Source organism: Megalobrama amblycephala, linkage group LG3 (assembly GCF_018812025.1).
Source record: "Megalobrama amblycephala isolate DHTTF-2021 linkage group LG3, ASM1881202v1, whole genome shotgun sequence".
In the NCBI taxonomy this organism is placed as follows: Eukaryota; Metazoa; Chordata; class Actinopteri; order Cypriniformes; family Xenocyprididae; genus Megalobrama; species Megalobrama amblycephala.
This window is the reverse complement of record NC_063046.1, coordinates 34,803,909-34,824,704: the sequence shown is the minus strand read 5'-3', so window position 1 is coordinate 34,824,704 and position 20,796 is coordinate 34,803,909. Positions and strand designations below refer to the sequence as shown.

At 35.5% G+C, this 20,796-nt stretch overlaps 2 protein-coding genes across 2 annotated transcripts in view; one reads left to right on the top strand and one right to left on the bottom strand.

Annotated features, from left to right (window-relative positions):
- Positions 1-594: 594 nt before the first annotated feature.
- On the bottom strand, positions 595-8,562 carry cckar (cholecystokinin A receptor). Its single transcript, XM_048185254.1, has 5 exons — positions 8,081-8,562; positions 7,567-7,818; positions 5,705-5,963; positions 4,485-4,612; positions 595-3,037 (listed from the first exon to the last, which is right to left on the bottom strand). The coding sequence occupies exons 1-5, from the start codon at positions 8,205-8,207 to the stop codon at positions 2,466-2,468; spliced, it is 1,338 nt and encodes a 445-aa protein (XP_048041211.1). The 5' UTR covers positions 8,208-8,562; the 3' UTR covers positions 595-2,465.
- Positions 8,563-15,797: 7,235 nt separating this feature from the next.
- The window catches only part of tbc1d19 (TBC1 domain family, member 19), a 30,158-nt gene continuing 25,159 nt past the window's right edge, over positions 15,798-20,796 (top strand). Inside the window, exons 1-4 of the mRNA XM_048185253.1 lie at positions 15,798-16,030; positions 16,151-16,223; positions 17,361-17,406; positions 19,407-19,482. Of these exons, the coding sequence (XP_048041210.1) occupies positions 15,932-16,030; positions 16,151-16,223; positions 17,361-17,406; positions 19,407-19,482 (294 nt within the window). The 5' untranslated portion in view covers positions 15,798-15,931. The remainder of the gene's footprint in view (positions 16,031-16,150; positions 16,224-17,360; positions 17,407-19,406; positions 19,483-20,796) is intronic.

The following is a 20,796-nucleotide window of genomic DNA, read 5'->3' as shown; positions in this document are numbered from 1 at the left end:
ACATTTTGTACAGAGTTTACACATTTTTGCATGTGGTATTGGCAATAAATCCAAAGAGGTTTTGCTATACAGATAGTGTAAGTGTGTGTCATACATTTATCAAACAGAGAATTATATCTGTGTGGTCATTACTGAAGCAGATATGATGAACAAAATATCAAATACAGGCCAGTGTACACTCTTAAGCATCTCCAAACTGATCTCAGATGACCGATATATACACAACCGTTCAAATATTTGGGGTCAGTAAGATATATGAAAAGAAATTAATAATTTTATTTGGCAAGGATGCATTAGCAGATCAGTAAAGACTTTTCCACTGTTGCAAAACTTTCTGTTCAGAATTCTGAAAAAAATATATCACGGTTTCGACAAAAGTATTATGCAGCTCAACTGTTTTCAACTGTTTCTTGAGCAGCAAAGCATATAGGAATGATTTCTGAAGGATCATGTGACACTGAAGACTGGACTAATGATGCTGAAAATTCAGCTTTGCATCACAATAATAAATTACATTTTAAAATATATTAAGACAGAAAACACTTATTTTTAAGATAGGCACTTATTTTAAATTGTAATATTTCACAATAATAAATGCAGAAACAAACAAACAAAAAAAGCAGCCTTAGTGAGCATATGAAACTTCTTTAAATAACTTTTTAAAAAATCTTCCCAACTCCACAAACTTTTGAATGGTAGTGTATTTAAAAGAACTATTAGAATATTCTAAAAACATCTGGAAGATTGCTTTGACCATAACACGCACGCACAAAAATTAAGTAAAATACCAAGAAAAGCAAAGGAATTCCTCTTTGTCTTCTAGGTGAGCCAGAAAATTAGAGAGCCAAATGGACAAACTTATTTATAAAGTCTTGTGTTTTATAAAAATCTCAACATTTATAAGTCAGAGCCGAAATGAAGACAAAGTCTTGCTCCATTTGATGCTTCTGTTTGTTTAACAGTGACATACTTAAATTAAGCACTAGATTCTGTCAGCATTTCGATGCTATTGGCAGCCACTGTCTATGTGCTTGTGCTCTCATTTATCAACAGTACAATCAGTCTCTTTTCAGTTAGCAGCCATTTTACTAAACATCGCCAAACTCCAGGCACGTGCACAGATAGACCCCAAGTGGTGCTCAAGCACCTGCCCTTTTGAACTCGGACTAGATAAGTACCCTTTTTGCAAGACATTTTTTTATTTTATATTTTAGTTTGTGTTTAAATTTGCACCATGGCATCCATTCTCAATCAATTCTCAGCATGTGCCGACAACTTATTCTTAATAATAATGCGACTCCCACTCTCCAACATCCTTTGTCACAGCCACCAAGCGAGCAGCATCCACATCTCACAGACGTGCCTTCATTGGTGACAGCCAGGTAACTGTCGTGTTTGCTCTAAACTTCGACACTGTTTATTAATCAATATTAAAACATCTCAATACAGCCAGTCTAACTTAGGCAATAGCCCTGCATTAAGCTTAACAATGAACAAACTAGTCTGCTGTTGACGTAAAATAAAGTTGTGTAAGGTCGAAAATGCTATGAATAAAAATGCCGCTAAAATTCAAAATATGAATTGCCCTTACGAGTTCTTGTATTCTGTTTATAGCATACTATAGTTAAGCAATATCACACGAGCAGGAGTGCTATTTTCCCAAATATAAGCGCAATTTGCAAAATGTAATATTAATTTTACAAACCGTTCGATAAACATTACATTTATTTTTAGACACAACGTTGTAATTTTGATTTCTGAGTTTGAGTTGAGTTTTTGCTCTATTGGGCCAACAAAAATAGTTCCAAACAAAGCAGAGTAGTTGCGTCTCCCAGCAACACACAGCAGTGTTTCGTTCTTGAATGATTAAACAAATCAGGGAAGTCAATGATTCAATGACCCATTCATAAAGTCAATAGAGACTTGCTTCTTTCATGAATGAATCAGCTGGTTTGAACAAATCGGTTGAATAAACGATTCTATCATTCACTTATTACGACTTGCCACCACCTACTGTCAGTTTTAGTTTAATATATAATAGTATTTCATTTTTCATACATTTTCCAACTTGTCATATTTCTATTTTCAAAATGTTATATTTAGTACAATAATCTCATAATACAATTTAGAAAATTGTAAGTGTAAATGGATTTTGATTAATGGTAAGATGGATTAATACTGATTTCATTTAATTGGTATAACAGCCCTATAGTGTGTAGTTTTAAATAATGTAATTAATAAAAGATGATCAGCAATATGTAACTTTACTTTTTATAAATAATTATAAGAGGGGTGCCTTTTTTAACTTGAGCACCTGCCCCCCCAAAACGTCTGTGCGCGGCCCTGCCAAGCTCTGAACGATTTTGATAATGATATCATATTTTTCAGACTTTCCTCTAGATATACTTCTTGTTATACCAAAATGGGTTCTTAGGCTGAAATTTTCTAGGTTTGATGAGTGTCAATTATGCTTGTGCTGAGCCACGGATACTGGTCTCAGTCAGCCTAGTAAGCGTTCCTGAGGTTTGCGTGTTACCGTCAGCCTGTCCGGTTCCTCCAAACAGCGTTCCCAGCCCTCCAGCTCTTCTGGTGCTACGTCGGAAGCTGCTCCTGCTCACTTCATCAAAATCATCCCTACAGCAGTTGAATGTCGACAGAATGCCCTGTCTGAAGCGTTTGTTCATAAAACAGTAGACTATGGGATTGACGCAGGCAGATGTGTAGGACAGCAAGTGGATGAAGGATATTGGTGCTCCTGAGAGGAGACGATCGGTCGAACGTCTGTCGAAGGCTCGCCAGGCATTAACAACGAAGATCGGTGTCCAGCAGAGGAAGAACAGCCCCACGATCACCAGCAGCATGCGTATGACCCGTTTCTTGGCCATGAGGTTTGCTGTAGGGCTGTTGCTGCAAACCCTTCTCAGTTTGGATTTTGGGTTGCTGAGCGGCACGGGTTCGGCGCGCTTCCTCTTGGACGGCTGGAAGTAGCAGCCATCGCTATCGCCATTTTTCAGACTGGACGTGCCGTATTCTTTCTCTAGTGAGCAAAGTGAGGATGAAACCATGATTATGTAACTTAGGATAGAGCTGTTCTGTATGTAACCCTAAAGCAGCTTCTCCACTATCTCTGACTAATGCATATACATTTTGCAGTTTGCATTTAGTGTTAGTCGCATAGAACTTTCAGGTTGGTCACAAAGCCGTTGCCCTCTGCTTATTTAACATGCTAAAATAAATGAATAATGAATGAATGTATGAATATATCCAGACAATAAATGTCAGCCAAAAAGGAGAACACAGTAGGTAGGGCCAATCAAGGTAAATAAATATTCAACAATTATGAAATAATTATTTTGCACATTATTCATAACCAGCCATTTTATGAAAACGGTGTTTAAAGAATAAAGTTTTTCTCATTTCGTCTCATACGATATGTCCGTTTAAGCCTACTTCCATACTATAGAGTAGTGTATATAGTATATGCTAGTATAGTATATCCATAGAGTAGTATATCCGGAACCAGTAGGCAAAAAGTACCTGGATGGCTGTTCTATGAAGACTATCCCATGAAGCCACGGGAGAGGAGATGTAAATGGCAGTGAATCAACACAAATGATGTTGGTAGGTCACGTGACAGTGACAACATGGCGAATGTAGTACATCCGATTTTCATTCATACTACCCATATTCATACTATATAGAACATAATTTTTTAACGGTTGCAAAGTAGAGGTTCGCTAACACCATGTCGGAATTACCGTAATTACAAGATTCCGAGTTAGCATCCATGCCCTCGTAAAACTCGTAATTGCAACTTGTAATTTTCTGAGAGCTCCGACTTGTACCACCTGACTTCTGCAGATTCATTTTGTCATTGATAGTGTTGCCATAGAAACACAAAATTCCGAGGATGTGAACAGCTTCAAGTGTAATTACGGTAATGACGATTATGTTGCAGAATAAAATTCTCTATTGACTTAAAATTCTTTCAAAGTGTTAATCACAGGTTTTTATTTTTTATTTTCATTTAATTTATTTATTTTAATTATGAATTTAAAAAAAAATTGAGGTAACCCATGGGCAATTACGCTGCCTTGAATGCACCTGGGAAAGCACCTGGCCATTCGTTATTAACATTCGACACGTTCAAGTCAAGAAACATAACATGCATGTAGCCTACACAAAACAAAATAATTATATTGTGAACAATAAACCCATAGAACTACATGTGAATTCAAATGGATGAAAATTAATTTCTATCACTTATGTATACATGTTAGCACAACTAAATGTTTATGTTTCATTTTAGAGTTTCCGCAATGGTCACAACAACATGCCCCTTTCGATTCCACTTGAAGTGCACATTATAGCCCTCTGGGTTGTCCTACAAATTGACTTTATGATTAAACAGCTCAACTTAAAAGGCTTTTATACAATAATTCCACGTTTTAAATATTAAGGTCAGAAAGTTTTTTTCCCCATACCTCTGTTTGACTTCCTATTAGCCATTTCAAATTTGATTCCCCTGAAGAGTTCGAGTGAGGTGAGGCCATAAGCTGTCATCATTATGATCCCAGGCACGAGAAAGAGTATCAGCAACAGGAAAACATACCTTAAAAAAGACAGACAGAGAGAAAAAGAAGTCAAACATGGGTTGACAACCTCTGTTATTTCTTTTAATATATTGTACGTTCAGATATTCATACAACAAAATATTCTAGGGCCCATGAAAGTTTTGTGAAAATGATCAAAAATGCTCGTGATGGCTGTCAATTTAAAAAAAAAAAAAAAACGCTGACGGGGAAAGAGTTAAAATAAAGAACAGTTAAAGGTATATTTCAAGAATAAAAATGTATACCTTAATAGGAGTATATAAAGTGCAAATATAATATATAAATAGTAAACTATAAGTAGCATGTTACTGTAGGTTCACTTAAAGAAAACGTAAAAGCATACTTGCAGTATAAAACTACTAAAATAGTTTAAAAACGTAGTTGTGTACGCCAAATTTACTGTTCACATTTGAAGTATACCTAAACGTACACTTTTATACTCTAAAAAGTGGGCCAATTTAGTCCCAAGTAATACTTAAATAGTACACTTACAAGTATACCACTTGTACATTGATATTACTTGCTACATAAAGTATACTTAAAAATATACTTGAACTTTACTTAAGTGTACTTAATAAAATGAACTTGAAGTATACTTTTTTGTAAGGGTTAACATACATGGTCAGTATAAACTGTTACTGTATGAAAAAGAGCAGCGTGAACGTTTTTTAAAATGTCTTCCTTTGTATTCCACAGATAAAGATAGTGTCAATTCGCACTGAGCGCAAATCATTCTGTTAGCAAAGGCAATTTTCACTAACTCCGCCCATCAATAACTCAGATGTTTTACCTTTAGAACAAACAGTACTGTATATTACTTCTATTTACACTTTGTGTGAATATCATCAATCCCTATTTGCACTTATACTTAGTGCAAACAGTATCTACCACTATTTACACGCAGTATAAATAACATCATTTTTTTTTACACTTAGTGTAAATAACTGCTGCCGAAAACATAACAGCATACAGGTTAGGAACAACATGACGATAGATGATGACATAATTTTTATTTTTAGTCCCCATTCCTTTCACACCTTATCCTCAAAAAGAAAAAAAACACACACACACACAGTCCTAATAAATCTTACCAGGTCTGCATGACTTCACTGGACCAAACCAAGCGGCACATGTTGCCTGTGCTATTGTTACTGCGCATGAAAGGCACCAGGGTGCTGCCTATCGGATAAGGCAGCATGAGCAAAAAAGACACGACCCAAGTGGCTGTGATGACTTTTGCAGCATGGGACTTCGTCTGCCAGGTACGGGACTTAAAGGGGTTGCAGATAGCACTGTACCGCTCCAGAGAGATGGCCACAAGGTTAAATGTGGATACACTCACCGAAATACCTGTGTTTGGATACACAGAACTCAATTGCACATACAAAAATAAATCTGGGCTTGTTAAAGTACTGATTCTCAGAAGGTCTGATATATATATATATATATATATATATATATATATATATATATATATATATATATATGCTTCTATAAACAACAGTAAACACAAAAGTGAAAACAGACAGGAAAACTTCATAACAAACTAACTCTAAGTCCTGATAACAAAGGCACGGACTGTTAATAAACTTAATGGCTTAACACTGCTCCCTTTACTACTGGGTAGGACAGCAGTTAATTAGACAGCAATGTTAACAAACCCACGCGGTAATAACAACAGAGCATGTAAATTAAGTCAGCTTTATCATGAACAAGTATTACAGAATAGCACAAAACAAACACATAAAACATGCTGATGCATCAAATACAGAGACAGTGGCATTGTCTCATTAATAAATTGTTTGCAACATCTGGAAGAGTGGATATGGAACTGGCTATAAATAGTTTTCAGAATTGTTACACAAAATTCAACAAGTCATAAATATGAATTCAAAATGGATGTACCTTGGAATAAACTGTATAATCTCAAGGTTGAAAAAAAAAAACTCTTGCCGTTACAATTGAGCTTTACAATATAATAAAATGCATTTTAGTACTATTAGTGCAAGCTTCACTATGTTTGTGGTTTGTGATTTTAGCCCCTTAATGAATAATAATGAATCTAAATCAGCCTTTTTTTACTAACCAAATGCAAGAAAAAAAGCAGCTGGAACATTAGGCATTTCCTTTTGTAAGGTGACCGTATATAGTGTGCCTCTCTCGTGTACAAAGTTATCAGATTTCTCAGTTATCAGCACAAAGATGCTTGTCAGACCAGAAAATATCACCTAGACATTCTCACACAGAAGTGTATCATCATGATACTCATATATACTCACAGAATAACACAGTTAATACTGTCACAACAAAAATTTCACAGATTTCACAGTTCAATATTTGTACAATAGCAAATTTAACTATACAGGCTACATTACAACAGCATCTACGTAGCCTTCAAATAGTTTTAGTTTATAGGAAAGAAAATTGAATCACATCTCATTTCTATGTAGTTTGATTCAAGATGAAGTCCATGTATGTTAAATGATCTGCTGTCATCTGAATCAACTTATTTACAAAGAGAATAATCATAGGAGTATCATCATATTTTGAAAGAGGAAAAAAAAAGTTACAGACCAAATGTGTAGAACTCACGAGTACTACCATTATTACTTCAATAAAACCATTATAATTTGGTATTAGGCACCACTGGCATCATACAAACAAACCAAAAAATTCTGAAAAACATTATAGCCTACTATTTGAGAGAGATCTCATATTAATTTAAAGTTGGACTAATTTTAACTGGTGTTTTGGCAGAAACTGCTGTTATCATTGCAGATTTTGTAAGGGGAGGTATGGACAATATTCACTTCAGATAACAAACTACTTGTCACTACTTGAGATATTCTATTAAAGCTAATGTTAAAGCTAAAACTTTAGCTTTTAAGCTATTAATCTGATTAAAGAAGCTGCAGAAAGTTAAGTGTGGACAACAAATATCAAAATGACTCACCCATGAAGTACGTGGCCACTTTACACATGCCGCTGCCGAAGATGAAGTCCTTCATGAGGTTGGGGATGAGTGTGAAGGGCATGCAGAACACACACAACATCAGATCACTGACGGCCAGAGACAGCAGGAACAGATTCGTGACCGTCCGCATCCGCCGGTTCCGCACCAGGACGGTGATGATGAGGCTGTTCCCTATGAAGCTCAGGAGGAAGATGAACACATACAGCACGATCCGAACAGTCTGGTTCATATCTGACAAACGAGATGAGAATACCATATTTTACAAGATTTAACAAGCAAATTATGTATCTTTTGAACATTTACTTATAGGCAAAGTTGTAGCTGCAAGACGAAGCTTGTCTTGGCTCGTTCACAAATTTCCCAGCACAAAAAGCCTGAGCTATGCTCTGATGCACAGGAAAATATATAAAAATAATAAAAGTAAACTATGATTAAATGTAAATAATATGCATTTAGGACTAATAAATAAATGTAAATAAAGTTTATTTTTTACCTTTTGGTTCGAGCGTGCTGTCACTGTCATTTTTGCACTCCGACAAATTCCCGATTCCCAATCCACATAGTATTTTATAAATATCAGTGGAATTGATGAGCATATCTTGAATTGTAAATGTCTCCATGTTTGTTTGTTTGTTGTTTCTGATGACTTCCCGCTTTCCTTCAATATAGTTTCTATCCAAACGAATGTATCTTCATCTCTTGGAAGTAAAAGTACAGCAACATTTGCTCTGCCATAATGCCACAGTGCCGCACTCTATAGTAAAGCACATGGTTTTATCCTAATTCACAATGATATATTCAAGACAAAACTTGAGATTTAAAGTTTTGAGATGTCAGAAGAAAAAAACAAAAAATAACAAAAGAAAATGGATACTTAAAGTACATCCAGGACTGTATATCGTCAAATCTTGCTGCTCATGAGTTGTGATGTGAAGTAATGCTGTTGATCAGTTCTGCCGTTCACTGAACCGTAGACCCCGCCTTCACTTTCTCACTATAGACACCTTCCATGAACTACTAAAACAACCCGAACCCTTTATTTTTTGAGAAATTCTAACTGTTGCATAACATAAAATGAACCATAAACATAACACATGAATACCTTATTTTTACTTAACAACAACAACAACAACAATAATGTATTGTTATTATTAATATTATTATATTTATTAAATGCAAAAATGAAATATTTTGATGTGTCCCTAATTCTGCTGGCAACTCAGTACCCTCATTTATGCAACCCAGATTTTTCCCTATTAAAAAAAACAAAAAATCTAATAAAAATGTTAAATTTGGACACCCAAGAAATAACATAATTTGCACATTTTCTACAGCTTGATGAGAAGAAAATGTGAAAATTTGAAAAAATAAAAATATAAAAATCTCTTCTTTTGGACAAAAATTGTAGGGTTGACAGCATTCATCACACTCAAATGTCTTTTTTTTTCACTCAACAAACGTCACTTGTGATTTATAAGCTGTTTTGTTCATGGGGACCAAAAAAGGATTTGTAGATAAAAATGTAGGAGATACCTGACATTTGGTCCCCATAGGGTTTACCAGGACCACAAAAAGTTATTACAAAATTACAAAGTCACACAAATCGGGATTATATGTCCTCCCCAAAATGATAAATCCCACAGAAAATAAAACAGTTAATGTAATATTTAAGTTTTAGGACATATTATGTCCCGCTCCCTATAGGACAACAGGTTTGGAAAATGGATGGATGGATGGACGGATGGACTTATCATGAAATATGCCACTAACTCTATTCTTTCACATATATGTACATACAACCGAGCAACTACTTTACAACATTTTTAATTAACATTGAAGTTAATTGTCTTTCATTTTACAAGTGAAGTTGTTTGGGTACTCTTGGATACTCTTTTACTATTCTGACTATATAGGTTTTTCCCCGAAAGAGATTTTAAGGGCCTTGTTACTGACCTCAAAGCACTCAGCACTCTAATACAATTTAAACAGCTTTAAAGAGGCTTTATAGTTTTAGAAAGAGGGAGGGAGAGACCTGCAATGCTTACATGCTTTAAATGCTTCTAAACATTTTTGTAACTTGTACTACACAATGTTACACCCTTTTACTGTGTTTGTACAATATGTGAATATCCGTGTATAGTTTATAGTATATTATCAAAGGATTTGCACCAACTTGTCAACTATGTTACATCTATCTAATGCTTCAGACCAGTTTTGTAGTTGTTGGTCATGTGACTTCTTTTGTGCTTGTTGATACAAAAGCCTCATTAATTCTGATCTGACAGCTTACACACTGAAAATTGTTGTTCTGGAAGACTAGTTGATTAGTTAAAAAAAAAAAGGATACATACAATGTGTCTTAATGATGTGACAATGTAAGACCCTTTTACAATAAAGTTATAACGTACAGCTTTCAGCCATACTATAAACCATTGTAAAATACAATAGGTTTTAGAAGGTAAGTCCTTTGAAGAAGACCACACACAGGTTTTGTTAACTCAAAAATCTCTAGCACTGGCCAAAAGCTTTAATTCCTGATAGCTGCTGTCAGATATATTTGTGCTCAATAAACATTATCAGCATTCCTGCAAAGAGAATCAGAATCTGCTTTCTTGTTCATGTCTATACATGTTCAGGTTCAGCCTGGTGAAAAACCTGAGCAAATTAAGGACTACATTTTTCTTTTCTTTTTTTTAAATCATAGATATTTAATGAGTGTCACCTGATATCTACCCTTATCTTTAACACTAATCCTAGTAACTGAACAGCATTCCCATCTAAAACCACAAACGATTATCTTGTACAGCCGAGGCCAAAAGTATTTGCAAAGTTTTTTGCTTCAGTATTTGTAGATTATTTTTTCACATGTTTCTACTGGAAATAATGCTTTCATAAGCATTTCATAAGTTTTAAAGGCTTTTATTGGCAAAAACATTCAATATACAGGTGCTGGTCATATAATTAGAATATCATCAAAAAGTTGATTTATTTCACTAATTCCATTCAAAAAGTGAAACTTGTATATTATATTCATTCATTACACACAGACGGATATATTTCAAATGTTTATTTCTTTTAATTTTGATGATTATAACTGACAACTAAGGAAAATCCCAAATTCAGCATCTCAGAAAATTAGAATATTGTGAAAAGGTTCAATATTGAAGACACCTGGTGCCACACTCTATTCAGCTAATTAACTCAAAACACCTGTAAAGGCCTTTAAATGGTCTCTGAGTCTAGTTCTGTAGGCTACACAATCATGGGGAAGACTGCTGACTTGACAGTTGTCCCAAAAGACGACCATTGACACCTTGCACAAGGAGAGCAAGACACAAAAGGTCATTGAAAAAGAGGCTAGCTGTTCACAGAGCTCTGTGTCCAAACACATTAATAGAGAGGCGAAGGGAAGGAAAAGATGTGGTAGAAAAAAGTGATACAAGCAATAGGGGTAACCGCACCCTGGAGAGGATTGTGGGGGAGATTCACAAAGAGTGGACTGCAGCTGGAGTCAGTGCTTCAAGAACCACTACGCACAGACATATGCAAGACATGGGTTTCAGCTGTCGCATTCCTTGTGTCAAGCCACTCTTGAACAACAGACAGCGTCAGAAGCGTCTCGCCTGGGCTAAAGACAAAAAGGACTGGACTGCTGCTGAGTGGTCCAAAGTTATGTTCTCTGATGAAAGTAAATTTTGCATTTCCTTTGGAAATCAGGGTCCCAGAGTCTGGAGGAAGAGAGGAGAGGCACACAATCCACGTTGCTTGAGGTCCAGTGTAAAGTTTCCACAGTCAGTGATGGTTTGGAGTGCCATGTCATCTGCTGGTGTTGGTCCACTGTGTTTTATGAGGTCCAAGGTCAATGCAGCCGTATACCAGGAAGTTTTAGAGCACTTCATGCTTCCTGCTGCTGACCAACTTTATGGAGATGCAGATTTCATTTTCCAACAGGACTTGGCACCTGCACACAGTGCCAAAGCTACCAGTACCTGGTTTAAGGACCATGGTATCCCTGTTCTTAATTGGCCAGCAAACTCGCCTGACTTTAACCCCATAGAAAATGATATGCCAGACCCAACAATGCAGTTGACAATGCATATATGACAATGCAGAAGAGCTGAAGGCCACAATCAGAGCAACCTGGGCTCTCATAACACCTGAGCAGTGCCACAGACTGATCGACTCCATGCCACGCCGCATTGCTGCAGTTTAAATTAGGGAAAAGGAGCCCCAATTAAGTATTGAGTGCTGTACATGCTCATACTTTTCATGTTCATACTTTTCAGTTGGCCAAGATTTCTAAAAATCCTTTCTTTGTATTGGTCTTAAGTAATATTCTAATTTTCTGAGATACTGAATTTGAGATTTTCCTTAGTTGTCTGTTATAATCATCAAAATGAAAAGAAATAAACATTTGAAATATATCAGTCTGTGTGTAATGAATGAATATAATATACAAGTTTCACTTTTTGAATGGAATTAGTGAAATAAATCAACTTTTTGATGATATTCTAATTATATGACCTGCACCTGTATGCGTATTTTATGGGTAGAATTCTGAGAGAAACTCGGACTGCAAAATATTGACCTCTATACTGGCAAAAAGACTTAAAATAGTTATTACGACTCTAGTGCACCCGGACCAGAGATTCGTCGGCTACTGAATGTTATGTCCTATGCCAAGTCTAAACCAGTGCCATGTATGGCATTAGCTTTGGATGCAGAAAAAGCATTCGACAGTGTCTCCTGGCCTTTCCTTTTTAGTGTTTTGAGGAAATACGGTCTGGGCCCTGGCTTTGTTAAATGGGTCCAACTGCTACGCTCATCTCCAAAAGCGACAGTAAGGGTAAATGGGTGTTTCTCACAAAAATTTCTGTTGGGGAGGGGTTGCAGACAGGGGGACCCTCTTTCGCCTCTTCTTTTTGCCCTTAGTATAGAGCCCCTTGCACAGCTAATGCGAGATAGTACAGATAGTGGTATTGAAGTGAGTGGAGAGGAACACAGGTTGACGATGTAATTGTGTATATCTCAGATCCCACGAAGTCTGTTCCAAATTTAATGAAATGTACTGAGACCTTTGGATTTTACTCAGGTTACAAAAGAAATGTGACTAAGACAGAAGCAGTCACCATGAACAATTTAATCTCCCCACAGATGAAATCTGCTTTCTCATTTAGATGGCCCAGGGAGGGAATTAGATATATGGGAATAAATATACCCCCTGACCTTAGTTTATATCAAAGTAACTATATTAAATTAATAGATAAAATTAAGCACGATTTGAACCGCTGGAATACACTTCCCCTTACTTTAATAGGCAGGGTGGAAGCTGTTAGGATGAATGTTCTCCCAAGGCTCCTCTTTCTTTTTCAAACTCTACCAATCTCTCCACCTAAATCTACTTTTAGTCTTTTAGATCGTCTCATCTCAAGATTTATATGGCAGGGTAGGAGACCCAGAGTTAGATATAAAGTCTTGCAGCTGGCAAAAACTAAAGGGGGTCTAGGACTACCCAACTTGAAACATTACTGGTTAGCGTCACAATTACGTGCAATGATAGTGTGGCTATCAGATGATACAAGTACAAGATGGCTCAATATAGAAAAAAGTTACAGTCCTGATATGCCTTTGTCAGTGATCCCCTTTAATAGGCTTAAATCCACCAGAGAACTTTTGGGAGAATGGTCGAACACAACATGCGTAGCTTGGAAGGAAATACAACAAATGTTTAAGCTAACAGGCGATTTCTCTGTTTTGAGTTCAATTACTTATATTCGAGATTTTCTTCCATTGAGACTTGATACAGGATTCAAAAACTGGAAACTTTTGAACCTTCATTATGTACACCAATTATTTAGTAATAACAACTTCAAATCATTTGAACATAGAAGAGAATAGAGTTTAAACTACCAAGAACAGACTCTTTCAGGTACCTACAATTAAGGAGTTTCATACTAAAACACCCAAACTGGAACAGATTAATAGAGCCCTCCCTTTTAGAACAGTATTTATTAAAAATTCAGGGTGGAGAACATATGAGGAAACCAATAACCAATGTTTATAAAATCATTGCTTCAATGACAAGAGACAATTCATTCTATGTGAAAGACAAGTGGACTAGGGAGCTACGGCTCGAAATAAGTGAAGAAGTTTGGTTGGAGGTATGTACTCAGGCTCATAAAGTCACGAATGGCAATTTGTGGAAGGAATTTCAATGGAAAATAAATAATAGATTTTTCAGAACACCACAAGTTGTGGCTAAAATGAATCCCCGAATCAATCAAGTCAGTGTTGGAGGGGGTGTGGAGAGACAATGGCTACTCACTCACATATTTTTTGGCAATGCCCTTTGTTGGATAACTTTTGGAAATCCATTTTTATATATATTAATAAAGTATTGAATGTTGATCTGATAAGAGACCCTCTGATAGCAATTCTAGGGATTAAACCAGTTGTGATACACAGTAGGAAAAAGATGTATTTATTACAGATATTACTGATAGCAGCAAAGAAAGCCATTACAATAAAGTGGCTTAAAAATGAGTCACCAAACCAAGCTGAATGGCTAACAATTTTGAGAAATATTTACACTATGAAAATTACTTATTGTTGAGATTACAAAGGAAACTTTTTATTGAAAGATGGGCACCATTAATGACGGTGATGGAGGACCATTAGAACTAACTGGTTATATTTGCCAGGGGAACTTGAATACAACCCATGTTTTGTTTTAAGTTGATGTTTGTTTTGTTCAAATTGTTTGATTTAAATGTTGTTAATGATTTTCTTATTTCTTCTTTTCCTTGTATTTTTGGACATATTTTTCTGTGGAATTGATTATACATGTAAGGATGCGTGAATGTTATGATCCCCTGTAAAGGATATTGTTTCTGTGTGCAAGTAATTGTTGTAAAAGGAGATCTGAAGAACATTCAAAATAAAAAATAAGTAACAAAAAGAATTGTGAGAGAGACTCCCTTGGATGAAAAAGCACCCCCACACATGGATGGTCTCAGGATGCTTCACTGTTGGCATGACAAAGGACTCATGGTTCACATTTTCTTCTCCGGACAATCGATTTTCCAGATATCCCAAGGTGGAAGGGAGCTTCATCAGAGATAATAACTTTGCTCCATGTCTTCTGCTTTCCAATCCTCGTACCTGCATAATTTCAAACAGTCCTTGATGGGGTTTTTTTGGAGAGAAGTGGCTTCTTTGCTGCCTGTCTTGAGACCAGGCCATTGTCCAAAAGTATTGACTTAACTGTGCATGCAGATGCACTCACACCCACTTGCCACCAATATTTAGTAAGTTCTGCACTGGTGGTGACACGATTCCATAGCTGACTTCTCAGGAGACGGTGGTGCTTTCTGGACACTCCTGAAGCCTTCTTCACTGTAGTTGAACCTCTCTCCTTCTTGACGATCTGGTAAATGGTTCTTTCAGGTGCAATATACTTTGCAAGTGAAGCCATTTTGATTCAAAGCAATGATAGCTGCACATCTTTTTTTGGAGGTAACCATTGCTAACACAAGAACACAATGATTGGAAGTAGTTCTTCCCTCCTTTTAGCTTTTATGCTCTTATAATCCAATAAGAATGGTTTTCACTAGTACTTGTCCACACTTTCCCATATGTGCTGATGATATAATTAGTGAAATGATATTAGCTAGACATTTTGTGCCAGGGCCAAAAAGTTGTGAAATTTGGGTTTTGGAGATAAAGTTAAATTATTATTTTTTTGGCCAAAGAATCTTTTTGAAGTTATTTAAAATGCATCTGATAACTGTGCACAATAATCTAGAAACAATGTTAATGAACACCAAAACAGCTAAAGCAGCCAACTTTGTGAAACACAAAATTGATGTCACAACCAATACTTTTGTCCACAGCTGTAATTCAGGGGTTGTTCTAAAACCAGAGCTTTTCCATTTTAAAAGGGTGATTTTTAATGTAATTTTTACATTTTATCAAATATATTTTATTAAAAAAGTAATTTAAATATAAAGAAATACTACTATGATGTATATTTAATTTATTAACTAGGCTATCTAAATTAGCATATTATATTTGAATATTTTGTAAATGTAAAATATGCCTATATATAAGTAAATATAAATATATTAATATATAGATTTTGTGAAATTCATTATTTTCAGTCGTTACCATAGAAACTTTTATTATTAAAGTTAAAGGCCTGTATTGTCGGAACCTTGCGTTGAGGACAGTGTTTCCTGAAAGGTTTGTTGTCATTTACATGGATACGGGCTGCTTCATCCTGTGATGCTGCGGCGCTAACGGATGAAGATCTTTTAGAAAAAAAAAATCACATTAAAGTGTGATAATGATGGACGAGAGTACAGAGCTGTCTGTCTCTATAACGCAGATAGTTCAACGGCTCAAAGGGACTCATTTACACTCTCAGCTGGAGAAACAGGCTAAAGTGAGTAGCTTTAGCTAACTGACTGCAGAGTGTGCATCACGATATTCGGTCACTGCACTATAGACCCCCAGCTTTCGTTTGCTGTTGTGTTTCATTGCAGAGATGTTTTTTTCTTCATAGGAATGTATGCACAAACCCGAAATTAAACTAGAAACACTGAAAGATGATGTGAGAAGATTGTTAAAGGCATCAGGTATGACGTGATTGTCTATGAAATTTAAAGTGAAATATGTTTTATTATTATTATTATTATAGACTTCATAAAATTGATCAAAAGTGACAGTGACATTTACATTGGTACAACAGATTTCTATTTCAAATATATGCTGTTCTTTTGGTTTTTACAAATATATTAGGCAGCACAACTGTTTGCAAATTTGATATTAAGAAATGTTTCTTAAGAAATCAGCATATTAGAATGATTTCTGAAGGATCATGTGACACTGAAGACTGGAGTAATGATGCTGAATTTTTTCCCCTATTTTATATGTACAGTGCTCAGCGTAAATGAGTACACCTCCTTTGAAAAGTAACATTTTAAACAATATGAACACAAAAACAATTTCCAAAATTTCTTTAGATAACTGCAGTGAACTTGCATGGCGATTTTCTTCAACCCTTCTCATCAGAAGATGCTCCTGTCGAGGTGTTAACTTCCGTGTACAACCTGGACATCTCTGTGAGATGGTTGCAGTTCCATCTTTTTTAAATTTTTGTACCACTTATGCTACAGTATTCTGACTGATAAGTAAAGCTTTGCTGATCTTCTTGTAGCCTTCACCTTTCTGGTGTAAAGAAATTATTGTGACATTTCCCTTCCATGTGGTGCCATTGCTGACAGCATGAAATGGGAAGGGGTTTTAACACCCTTTCATAGTCAACTGTCTGCTGGACACCTGTGTAATGAATAATTAGACTCACCTGTGGTTGAATTCTTGTTTAATTTGACATTTGTAGTCTAAAATTTGGCTTTGCTCCAGAGACTTTCAGTGGGGTGCACTCATTTTTGCATCACCCTAATTTGAGTTAAAATGAAAATTTTGTTCTATTATTAACCTTACTTTCATGTTATAAGTTAAACAGATGTTCTATTAAACTTAGTCTTGTCAACATTTTGGAAATTGTTTTGTTTTCATTGAGATTTTGTTTAAAATGTTACTTTTCAAAGGGGGTGTACTCATTTACGCTGAGCACCGTATATATATATATATAATGGAAAAAACGAATTTTATATATATATTCTACTCAGCATGTACATATCATCATATGTCAACTTGCTCAAAAGATGAACGTGTTTCCTGCAGTTCCACTGATCCTTTTATTCTTGTAGGTTGGGAGAGAAAATTACAAAATGCAGTTTACAGAGAATTACACATGTAAGTGATAAATCATTTTATATTCATGATATATTTTTTCTAACACACATCATTAATTACTCTAGCCAGTTTCTCCTACTTGTATTTTCTATTCTATTTTAAATGATTTGTTATTATTGTATTACCATACTGAGATCATCAGCAATAAATAGGTTGGCATAAGATTTAGACAAGATAATATACTCTTTCTGTCTTTTTATCACACTCTCATACACATACATTGAAAATGTTTCTTTCTCCAGTTTTAGTGTTTATACAGTTTTATGACTGGAACTCTTTCTGGCAAAATGTAAAAATGACAAGATACAGAATTGCATCATTAAGCTTAAAATGATCCAGGTACAAGTACAGGACAGGGTTTACAGGAGTGTCTGACGTACAATAAAAATTGCTTTTACAGAGTGTAGCCCATAAAACTGTTTGAGCTGGACATTGTTAAAGATGAGAAAAGAGCAATAAAAATACATGTATGCCTTTAATGTATCGCCCCTTGTTTGAAAGGACAGCATTGTCAGATGTTTTGTAGATACACTTTTTCTGTTTGTATTTTTTGGTGATGTGTTTATCTTAAAATGACTGTTTCAAGCTAATGGGGCTGAGAAAAGACTAAAGGGACTGAAAAAACCAGTACAGGACTTCATAAAGTTTGAGAATGGAATGTGGTGCAGGTGTCTTGGTGTGTTATAGTACAGGTGTCTCTGCTAAATGTCTTTTTGTGTAGACATTAATGTGAAAGTCTGGTGTATGTCCGAATTTTTAGAGTGGGAGGAGCCAATATATGGGTAAAATAGAGAGCAACAATTGGTTCTGGAAGAAAAATTCTCATTCATTTTTTTCCCAAGAGGAATCAATTTTTAACACTAAATATTTACTGTAAGCTGTGAGCTTATTAATCAATGGTATATGCTTTTGTTGAAGGCATCATCCAAAATTATTTCAACATATTTTTTTAAATAAATCTTGAAAAAAGCTTGCAGAAAATAGTTTTTTTGAAAATCACCCTGGTTTACTTTACTGGATATAGCAAATGATGACAAAATGAACATGTTAAGATAAATGGTATGCTTAATTTCGCAATAAGTGAAAAAGGGTGTGATTAATCTATTGACATTAATCTGTAAGTGAAAAAGAGTGTGATTAATCTATCTATCGACAGCCCTAGTTTATAACTTTTAAACAAAAGGACCACTTGTCTACTTGCATGATGCAAGTGTTCAAGTGGGCGCAAAGACCTAAAGTGTGTGTTTGTGTGTGTGTGTGTGTGTGTGTGTGTGTGTGTGTTTTCATTATCCAGTGGGACACACTTACAACATAGTGTTGTAAAAATGCAGGAGCTTTGTTTATTCATTTTGATTTTCAGTACTCTTCAAACTTTGAAATGTTTGTTCAGTCCCTATGTAACAAACACAATTTAAATGTGGTGCTTCAGATTAAGTGATAAAAAGCAGCTGCAAACTTTTTACAAAATAAACATACTTATCTCTGCACCAATAAAATTTCCAACACTTTACGTTTTGCTACCAAGTTATATGTAATATCTAATTCATTTAAATTACACTGGAAAGTTTTCCTAGACTTTTCACAAAATCGAGGCACATAAGTTCCTGAACGTGATGAATGATGGGATATGCTTAGTCTAAAAAATACCGCTCTGTCATGTTAAGTGTACTGCGCTTTGGCATTTTTCAGACCTGGGACAGTCTTGCACATTTATTTCCTGTCATATGGACACACTCTCAAGTGGCCAAGACCGCAAGTGTGGTTATTGGGAGAGGCCCACTGATATTTTTTAAATCCCTATGGGAAAAATAAATGGGTGAAATACTTCCGAAACGAAGGCAACTGAAAAAGTAAACGGGCACTCTTTTTAACATTTCTTACATTGAAAAAATGCATAAAAAATCTCTAATTTTGATTGTAGGTTAGAACTAATAGAGGTCGAACTAATGTAACTGATGCTCTGTCCTTGTGTCTGTGCATTATGTTTATGTGTTGTGTAGTCTGCCTCCCCCTGGGAACCCCAGAGCACCTCCTGAACACACCAAAGAGCCCCTGGCATATATGCGCAAAGCCCAGGTACAATCTTTCTCTTACATCTTTATTATTCTGACATTCTTCTTTCTTTTTTTTCTTTTTATCTTCTATCCATTTATACTCTTAAAACTTGCTTTGGTTAAAGGTGCCCTAGATTCAAAAAATTGAATTTACCTCGGCATAGTTAAATAACAAGAGTTCAGTACATGAAAATGACATACAGTGAGTCTCAAACTCCATTGTTTCCTCCTTCTTATATAAATCTCATTTGTTTAAACGACCTCTGAAGAACAGGCGAATCTCAACATAACACCGACTGTTACGTAACAGTCGGGATCATTAATATGTACGACCCCAATATTTGCATATGCCAGCCCGTTGAAGGCATTACACAACGTCTGGATCTGTGCACAGCTGAATCAACAGAAAAATGCGAAAAATGGCAGATGGAGCAATAATAACTGACATGATTCATGATAACATAATATTTTTAGTGATATTTGTGAATTGACTTTCTAAATGTTTCGTTAGCATGTTGCTAATGTACTGTTAAATGTGGTTAAAGTTACCATTGTTTCTTACTGTATTCATGGAGACAAGAGCCGTCGCTATTTTCATTTTTAAACACTTGCAGTCTGTATAATTCATAAACACAACTTTATTCTTTATAAATCTCTCCAACAGTGTGTAATGTTAGCTTTAGCCACAGAGCACAATCAAACTCATTCAGAATCAAATGTAAACATCCAAATAAATACCATACTTACGCGATCAGACATGTTGCATGACGAACACTTTGTAAAGATCCATTTTGAGGGTTATATTAGCTGTGTGAACTTTGTTTATGGTGTTTAAGGAAAGCGCGAGCTCTTGGGCCGTGGAGCATGAGATTTAAAGGGGCCGCGTACCCTGAATCGGCGCATTTATAATGATAGGCAGTTAAAAAAATTAATAAAAAAAAAAAACTATGGGGTATTTTGAGCTGAAACTTCACAGACACATTCAGGGGACACTTAAGACTTATATTACATCTTTTGAAAACATGTTCTTCGGCACCTTTAATTCATATTTTTGTTATAATATTGTATTTTTCCTATTGTTTGTAATTTTGCTTCTCTTTTCTTATTTTTAATAACAGAAATTAGATAAAATATCACAAAATAACGATATTGTGATGTATAATGTTATCGTGAAATGAAATTTCTCATATCATAAAATAAGAATTTGTTCAAATTGCCCACCCCTAGTGTGTTTGTGTGGTTCAGGTAAACCCTACATTATGGGACCAAATGTCCCCAGAAAGATGGCAGTATCCGAAATCCTTGTCCAGCTTCATAAATCATACTAAGTGGTGTT

Excerpts from the sequence above, each read along its gene's own strand:
- cckar (XM_048185254.1), bottom strand. The coding sequence starts at position 8,207 with ATGGAGACATTTACAATTCAAGATATGCTCATCAATTCCACTGATATT. Across the intron at positions 7,819-8,080 it reads CAGCACGCTCGAACCAAAAG|ATATGAACCAGACTGTTCGG; the intron begins GTAAAAAATAAA and ends CTCGTTTGTCAG. Across the intron at positions 5,964-7,566 it reads AGTGGCCACGTACTTCATGG|GTATTTCGGTGAGTGTATCC; the intron begins GTGAGTCATTTT and ends ATCCAAACACAG.